Genomic DNA, 9309 nt, shown 5'->3' with positions numbered 1-9309 from the left:
ATGTTACAGACTAAACCCTTATTGTAATAAGAATATGGAATATCACGTTCTAACAGCGAATCTAAGTTGATTGGTAACGGGAAGAGCAGAGTGATGTTTGCAGGTCGGGTCTAAACACCTAGACTGTGGATTAGCTTTTAATTCAATTCAACCGCATTTGGGTCATTTGACACCGTTACTCATAAATTATTGCCCAAAATACATAACGGAATCTATTGATCTTTCGTTTATCGGTCCATCACCTATGATAGTAGGGTGAACATTCTGCATTTAGAAGATTGTTTATATCTCGTGCATTTGATTCTCGTGCGTTTGCTTACCAATCACGAATCACATAATTAAAAATATCCGTGGAATGTGGCCTATGACAATATTCTTTATGTTGTACCATGGATAAAGCATACTCCCTTGTATTGCTTAGTCTATGATTGTACCCAAAACAAGGAACAGTTGCTAAGATCGATGATTTTGTTAAACAATGATATTTAGCTGTCAAAGCTAATAATTCAAGGTAAAGCTCTCTAATCTGGATCGCGAAACTGAGCTTTCCCAGCTGGTAAAACTATCAAAGGAGAATAATTATTTGTTTTTTTTGTCCGAGTTTCAGATCCACATTCTGAATAGCCTGGTTATAGTGCTCGGCTTCAAATATGAATGTCACCGATTCTAAACTGGCATACATTAAAACTGTCCTTAGTCCTTGATTAAGGATAGTAAATATATCAGGGAATATATTTTATCCACATCCTTTAAGCATCTGCTAATCTATTAGAGGATGATGATTCTTAAGGTCTATTTTGGTTCATTTAAGTTTTTTAATCACTCATCAACAAGAGGACTAACAATTCTTAGAGGTGTTTTGTGTTGAATCTAAAAATGGCCATACTCCATGTTTCATCTATTGGTTTCAGGCTCCCTGCGATGTTCCCGAATGTAGACGACAATGGATGACATAAAACGCTATCTGGAGGCTGAGCAGAAATGTGTCCAGCTAATAGCTCAGGTAAAAATAGGTCATACATTTCTTCTTCCACTATAGTAAATGTGATCTCTCTATTGGGAACCACATTACGATATAAATAATATCATTTCCGGAAAAACAGCCGTTTCTCATGCACGAGCGATGTGGGTCTGAAGTACCTAGCTCTAAGGCTGCGGCTCCGAAAAATTAGAGTAGTATTGAAACGAATAGGCGCCCACTACTGCGGGAAAACACGTTGAGTGGGACATTCCCCATTACATTTAATGCTGCTCTGATGTTTCGTGTGTTTTCACGCTGCGTTGGTGCGTGAAAAAACCGCCCGGTAAAGCACTAAAAGTCAGCTGTTGTAAATAGGTTGTAAACTTCGATTGTAGCACGATTACTAGGTAATCGTGGATTGTAGCAAACGCAACTATTGAGATTATTTATCGATTGACTTAATAGGTTGTAGCTTATTGTTGCTGTTGCTATACTGTATTGTCAAAAGTTCAACATTTTGGCAGTATATTCAAAGTCTAGGGAGACTCCCTAGTCCTTGGTATAATGTACAGTAACACAATCGTCATAGACGAAATAATACTATAGTCTGCATTAGCGAAATTGAAAACAAATTTGAAAATTGGACAGTATTTTTGAGTTGTAACTTGCTAATTTATGTTACATTATGACGAAAATATAGTTAATTACATATGCAAAAACTTGAGCTTGTGCAGAAAAGTGTCACTTTATACGCCCTAGACTATGAAATGTACTTTTTATCAATATAAGGAGATAATGATTTTTAGTAATTGAAAGATCCATTTGATTTATTGATTGGGACTACGTTTTTAAACATATTACTATAAACATTACTATATTGTCCAGGACAGTTTTCATTAAAAGATAATTCCATGAGAATGTTGACGAAACCCATGAAAGTAATAATTTGTTAAGATACATTTTCATAAATACATAAAACTTAGGTCTAATTTCAGTTTTTGTATAACTAACGTAAAATCGGCCATAAGTTTCTCGACACCTCGTGCCTGTATACAAATAAATAGTTTCACAACAAATTATATACTAATATAGCATGTAACCTAAAAATATCCAAATTAACCATGAAAGCTTTACTTTTGCAGTTTCTCCTCTATAATGACTTCAGTAACTCCCTTCCAGTCTTCATAGAAGAAGCTGTTTCCCTGGACTATCAGTTGTCAAATGAAGAACTCAGTGAAGTTGACCACATAAAGAGAGAAGATGTCAAAAAACTGATCAATGTGTTTCAGTCAAATGATCACACTGAATTTTTTAAGGTATTTTAAAAAGCTACAAAATAGTTGAAAAAAACATATATTTACTATTTAAAGTTCCTCTATAAAAAATACAAACTTCAAAAAGATTGAATAAAAAACTGCTGAGAAATCTCAATCATTTTACTAATTTTTGCCATATTCTAACCAAAAGGGAGTACGTTTTATCAATGGTTTTATCGTTTTTACAAAAAGTTAGTCAACTTAAAATTACTTCACCTAACCTCACTTTCATCTTGCTCCCCCAAATAGTTTATGTTTGCCAATGATTCAAACTCGAAAATAACAAGATGCCTGCCCATGAAATATTTGTTGGTACACACCTATCTTTGAACAAAATTTTTTTCGCATAAGCTCTCTTTAATTAAATACTGTTTCATGGGATGTATGTGGCAGAAGGAACAATAACTCTTCATCCAATAAAGATTGATACCTACAATGGTCATCATGAGAAGTATTTAAAACAATTCACTTGCAAACTTCACATAATTATACGAGCATATCCACACAGAATGTAACCAGTGAGAAACTAGTTATGACTAGCATGACGATTACGTTTATTCAATGTATTTCAAGATCGCCCACGGTATCTCATGAAACCAGTGGTAACAATACAGTAAACATAGTGTTTTAATTGTAGGTATGGATGGAACTAATTCCAGAGAGCATAAAGAACATTTTTGACTACAAGAAGTTAACATTTTATCTACACGTACACTTTGCAATCCTCCCATTCAGAGAAAGTGAAGAATATAAATTTGAAGAACTGAGCTCAGAAGATGAAACAAACCTGAAGCAGAAAAGCGGAGTTGAAAACAAAGTTAACAATACACCTGTAAAACGCTTAGAGGTCATAGAAGAAACCTCGAGCCCTTACTTGGAATACGATACGGACAGCTTGGACCAAAGTCAAGTTGTCATTGATAATGAGAAAACTGTTGAAGAAATTGACAGAAAATCAAGGCTTGAACAACATATGACAGAATCTGAAAATGGAAACTCACAACCATCAACTGGAATGGAAGTTTTAAAAACCTTTCTAGCGTCTGAAGGGGAAACATTTAGCTCCCAACAAGAGTTTTTACCTTTCTTCGCTCTTCCTTATGTTACAAGTCCTGATAAGCATGTGTCATTCACGGCTCTTTTTCAGGTATGGTATATAAAAATATACATCTGGTGTTTAAGAATGAAGTTATTGCAAGTATGGTGAATCATAGTGCCCATAACTGAGTAATTTATGTTTTCATCAACACTCGTTTCGTTTAGTTAAACGAGGTTTAAAATTACTGAAATAACAAGAAACAAATTATTAATAAAACACTACCTCTTCAGTGCACCGGACAGAACTGACAATAAAATTGGCTTCAGCTGTTTCAAAAGGAAAAATGGTTACTGAGTAATTAATATTGAACAACTACTATCTTTAAAAAGTATTATGTAGGCTACTAATATAGTTTTTTGTACTGTGTAAAAACAAATTATGGGTTAACTTATAACAGTGCAGTTTTTCACTTTACACCAATTATAATTGTTTTAAGTACAGTCTACTGATCTTAAAAATTAATCTCATAATAGTTTAACCTTTGCTGTTTATCGTGTCTCAAGTAAAATCTGTGATTTATCATCCTAGTTTGGGTTAATGGAAACTTAACTTCACATAATTTACAACGTAATTTCACAACTATACAAAAATATATATTAATTTGATGTTCAGGAAAAATGGCTCAGTTCTCTGAATGAAAGATTCTATGAATTCATTTACCAATACAGTTGTGGCGAAGTTGCCCCAAAAATAGTGAAGCTGTGTGAAGAACCCGCTTTGGGAACGCCGAATTTGAGACAAAACTCAACCGATAGCCCTTCTCAGTCAAATGCAGCTGACACGCTGAGGAGATACAAACAAGCTAGACGCAAGTTCAGCAAGCTGCATAAGGATCATCAGAATCTTATAGGTTAGTACTTAGGTGTAGTAATGACAAATCATAGCCCATAAAAATAATTTCTTTTGAAAGTTATAGGCTAGGGAAAGAAACTTTTGCTTCCTATGTAGATTAGATGTACTAAGCACACAAGTATCTAGTTTAATCTTGTTATTTTAAATGGCTAAGTAAAACATTATCTTGCCAAAGTAGAAGGTAAGCTTTTAGTTAAAAACTGGGGTTTGAACTGAAAAATACTTTCCAGTGTTTTTTTATACATTGCAGCAATAGGTCTTTGGAAAAAAGCAAAAATTTAACTGAGAAGAGTGAAATTGAAGCTCTTCCATTAGTTGAAACATAAGCTTACCCCCGAAGATGCGACACCCCAACTGTCAGCAAGTATTTCTGCTGGTTCAACATGTCACATCATGAAGACAATTCATAATTCCAAAAGTTATGAATTTAGTATTAAATTAATGGTGTTTCTTTTATCAAAATAAACACACACAATGTGAAGAACAAAGATTATAAAAAGTGATTCTAGTTTAATGGAAAAAGAGATAATGGAATCTATATCTTAGCCACAATGTTTAGGAATTGTTTTAAGGACCCAAATGAAAAAAAAACATGATAGAATATTTGAAATAAAAATTAGGCTTGCCTATTTACAATTTGTTTATGTTTCAAACATATTCAGGTGTGGCTGCTGAACTCACTCAAGCTTTGGAAAACTCAGTCCGAGGCCAAGCTGTGGATTTGAGAGCCACTCTCAACAAGTGTTCTCTAATCTTTCCTGAACTATTCGGTAGTGAGTCGTTCTCCAGGAGTAGCTCACCTCAGCGAATAAAGGTAGTCAAGTTTGATACAAGTAAGGAAATAAACAATTTGATTTATGACCGAACGATTCAAGAGGTAGCTTCTCCTTTCTCCTTAGTTCATCAAAGTTTACTTAGGTCCTTGAAAGGTTAGTAAGTGATATGAAGGATGGTAAAGTTGAAAGAGGGTGATGGGGTATGATACTTAGCTATTCTCTTTGATGAGTGCAGGTATAAGGGTTTGTCAACATGATTCACCACAATGGGTTGCGTTCACTACCCATAACGATAGATTTCAGCTAGTTTAAGCAGATACACGCTTAAGAACGGAAGTATCAAATTAATGAAGAGGAATTTAACCACTGTGGGCTGTTTCCTAGAGATGGGACGGAATGAATTATTCTTGTTGGTATTGGAAGTATTATCCTTCAAAAGGTTTGCTCTATAACATATAAATAAATCCCACTGATATAATAATCAGGTGTTATACCATTGACGTTTATACTAAACTAACACTTACTTACTGAGTCTGTACTTTTAATTGTAGGTCCCTACAGTTGAGCCACTCAAAAATCCTAAAGTCCTTTGCTGCTCTGAGCTAGATGTTTACAAGATCAAAACTCACCTGGTATCAGCGAGTATGAAGACTAAGCTGTTGCTGCTTCAAGCTATCCGTTGGGTAACTCATTATAATGTTCTGTGCTGCGCAACCATTTGGAAATGAAACATAAAGTGAAGTTTTCTTGTAAAATATGTCAATAGAACGTTTGGCTGACTCATATGAGTGTATTTCAAAGCTTAAACTTAAGTTGTTTAAAATTGATAGAAATAAACCGTTATTAATTTTGGAAGCTGGACTTCGTTCAGTTTTTAAGATGAAGATCTAATTAAATGGATGCTAACCCAAATATGAATGAAACAATAATATGTGCAACTATGATATGTTTGATTTTTGTTAAGACCATTGTTTCATTGGTAATTCATTAATAACCCCCTAGGATTAGGATAATGATACAATACAGAAGGCTTCTAACACGTTTCTCTAAATGGTCAGCTTTTGATGGTTTGAGACTGGACCCGAGCTATCTGATAATTGGGCATTAAATAATTAGTCCTAACTTCCTAACTAATGAACTAGCTGATCTTAATCAATAAAAAGCTACCATCTTATCTATTCAACACTCCTCCTTCACTCATCTTCACCTTAAAATATGTACCTTGGTTGTGTGAGTGTTGAACGAATCTAATCTATGATAAGAGCAACAAATATTGCTTACTGTAAATATACAACCACAGGAAGAATGAGTTAATACTAAAATTTCTCCTCAACTATACTGATACATTTAGCTCTAGTAGTAGTAACTAACAAAAAAATATACCTACATTAATATAACAGACATGGTAAAACTATACACTACATACCTAGTGTAAACTCAATCTCATCAAGTGTTTATTTGACTTAGAGAATGACTCGAGGGACCAGCGAGGAGCGTGATCAAGTTGTTATGTGGCTGTCACGTCATGACCTGCTTAGCGTGTACACGGACATGGTCAAGAACATGCTACAACCTGTCGATGCCATCACACCTCACCCACTGCAGCAGGCTGTATCTCGCCTTCTCAACGCGGTCGCTTCACTGCGAGCTGGCCGAGACTATCTGACAGCATCCGACAGCTTCATGACACACCTGATGGCCTGCCTCAAGCAAGAGAGTGGTGCAAGACTGGACAGTGTTACTTCCGACATGCTGCTGGCTACATTGCAGAAACTTAGCCTCAGGTTTGTAATGATGCTAGAAGGTAACATTCATCTGAACAACTTGCCCTAGCTGTTGCACTAATTTATAATGGAGCGTTTGCGCAATGCTTATATTTACATCTTTGTTATTCTGTTATTAACATGACAATAAGCTGGGTGGTGTGACGTTGCCACACATCAACTCTGTGGCCTTATATTAGAGGAGACTGTGTTATTATAAATCAAGGGTTTTTTTTCTTATAAAGTTTTACTTATTTTGAGAAGTAACTGGAATTAAATTAAAAAATTGAATTGTTTCTAGATGTATCCAGCCACATACAGAGAATGTTAAAATCAAAAACATAATTCCAAAAAAGAGCAAATGTATCTATAGTCTGGCTCCCCAAAGACTGTTGATAGTGAAATTCCAAAATTGTGTAAGAAAAAGGAGGATAGCAGCTAGCTTACCTTGAAAGTGTAGGTAGGCCATAGAACATGTAGAATATACATTGTGCACACAATATTTCGTCCCCTGAGGGACTTTGTCAAGTCCCTTTTCTACAATTCAAAATCCTGGCCCAGAGCCTTTCCTTGAACAAAATTTTGTAAGGGCTAGTTTGACATTTTACACTATTCGTCTACAACCTATATACTCTGCTGAGTATTGAGCTAATAATATGGCTTTGAACCGTACAGTTCTGCCATATTCCTATTTAGTATGACAACTCAGTCAACCCTAATCTCTGGAACAGGCGACATCCCCGGCTGTTGATGATAGAGCGGTCCATGGTAGAGTGGCTGGTGTCTCAACTGAGTGGCGAGACTGAGCGTCTGTACACTCTTGAGTACAGCACAGCTCTGCTACTCAACCTGTGTCTTCACGTCGAGGGGAGGGAGCGATGTCCCACCTCGACCCTCAAACTTCTCACTGACCTCCTTGATACTGGTCAACTGCAGGTCAGTAGCTATGTCTTCATAACGTGGAGTCTTCATTGAGCTTATTTTTCTTCACAATATGATGCATTTTAAACTTGGACACCCTGTCTGGTGGAACACCTCAACAAGGGAAGGGTGAACTCTTTGTCCATGTCTGGCCTTGTCATGAGGTCAAAGATTGGATATGTATAGGTGACTTTTAAGTCCAAAAATTGAAATATTTTCCATTCCTACCTTTTCCACATCTTCTGATGGTTGTCATATAAATATCAGTAATGAAGCACTGTCTAGCCAGCTTTTGGTGGTATCTGAACATTTATGATAGGACATGACATACATAAGTAATAATATACCGTGATAAACAACACTTAACGGTTTTAGCAACTTTCTCCAAAATATCTCTCATTGATTGTATTTCCCACCCACAGATAATGCCAATGGTTGCCAGCACACTGTACTGTCTGTTGAGTCATGACCGACTCAACACAACAGCTCGTCAGATGAACCTAGAGAGCGTACTCACTCTGCAGTCCCAGAGATACGCAGAAGAGCCTCACATCCTGCGGCAGATACAGACTCTGCTCAAACTACTGAGAGGTGAACTACCTTCAGACTCTGTACTACCTGTGTCAGAGGAACCTTCTGAGGATGACTTGGTAATCAACTGAAGATCATATGTACAGTGCAGTACCGGTAATCCAATCTGACATTCTGTGTTATCTAACCTTCCTTGTTGACAATCAAGCACATACAAATTAGGTGTGGTTTAACTGTGCACCATAGCAGATGCATCAAGATAACTCCTTATGCCACCTTCCGAATGTACAGAGATATACAAAAGACTTTAGACATGTTTATTTGACTGTAATTTTCCTTTGTTTCTGAATGATATACCATGGATTTTAAAGTACGCAAAGAGTCTATCAACTACTTCCACCTGCATACCCTGCTCTCTTTCATCTCTATTAATATGAAAACCTGTGGCTGGGTGGACATGGATGTGTGCTAATTTTTTTATTTTTTTTTGAGTTTGGTCGCTTATTACGTGTAGTTATTAAACATGACTTTTGAATATTTTCAACATTTGATCTTAAACACTATTACAATAGTTCATAGTTTCCATTATTTTCTCTAATATCCGATCTTTCCACCTGTCTGACATTGTCACACTCGCTTAGAGTGGATGATCGAGAATCAACTAAAAAAATAATTTATTTTGTAAAATTCATATCAGGTTACATTAGGAATCTGGTATTTATAAGAGTACTTAAATTTCATCATTCCAGGATGATCCTGAAACATTAGAGACAGAGTTAGATGCAGAAGACCCTGTGAGGGCCACAGGAGATGACCAAAGTGGAGAGCCACTACTTGTCAACCAGTACAGGAAGATTTTCCCGTCTCACGGCATCGTATGTCCTCACACTAAGGAACCTGAGATTGCCATCCTGCCTTCGACCCCTAGGTCTCGACCCCCCACCAGGGAGAAGTAACAATGTTTCTATGTGATATTGAATCAATAAATATAAAAAATTATTTGTGCTTATTTCATATTTTTTAAATTCAAAGAGTTAATGATGCAAGATTTGTAGCACAGATTAAATGATGTAAGTATAACGAGAAGCTG

At 36.1% G+C, this 9309-nt stretch overlaps 1 protein-coding gene across 1 annotated transcript; it reads left to right on the top strand.

Annotated features, from left to right (window-relative positions):
* The first annotated feature begins 943 nt into the window (after nt 1-943).
* On the top strand, nt 944-9175 carry LOC128992973 (lisH domain-containing protein ARMC9-like). The gene is made up of 10 exons (XM_054416721.1): nt 944-1003; nt 2104-2277; nt 2915-3424; nt 3989-4226; nt 4891-5042; nt 5556-5687; nt 6472-6788; nt 7499-7703; nt 8111-8338; nt 8969-9175. The coding sequence occupies exons 1-10, from the start codon at nt 944-946 to the stop codon at nt 9173-9175; spliced, it is 2223 nt and encodes a 740-aa protein (XP_054272696.1).
* Nucleotides 9176-9309: the final 134 nt, after the last annotated feature.

This window comes from Macrosteles quadrilineatus, unplaced genomic scaffold, assembly GCF_028750875.1.
Source record: "Macrosteles quadrilineatus isolate MER2022 unplaced genomic scaffold, UCM_ALF_1.0 Scaffold_4__1_contigs__length_99947679, whole genome shotgun sequence".
NCBI classification, from domain to species: domain Eukaryota; kingdom Metazoa; phylum Arthropoda; class Insecta; order Hemiptera; family Cicadellidae; genus Macrosteles; species Macrosteles quadrilineatus.
Note: the sequence above shows the minus strand (reverse complement) of the source record. Positions and strands in the feature narration are given on the sequence as shown.

Coding starts and splice junctions, on each gene's coding strand:
- LOC128992973 (XM_054416721.1), top strand. CDS start 944: ATGGATGACATAAAACGCTATCTGGAGGCTGAGCAGAAATGTGTCCAG. Junction 3,425..3,988: donor CATTCACGGCTCTTTTTCAG/GTATGGTATATA, acceptor TTTGATGTTCAG/GAAAAATGGCTCAGTTCTCT. Junction 5,043..5,555: donor GCTCACCTCAGCGAATAAAG/GTAGTCAAGTTT, acceptor TTTTAATTGTAG/GTCCCTACAGTTGAGCCACT.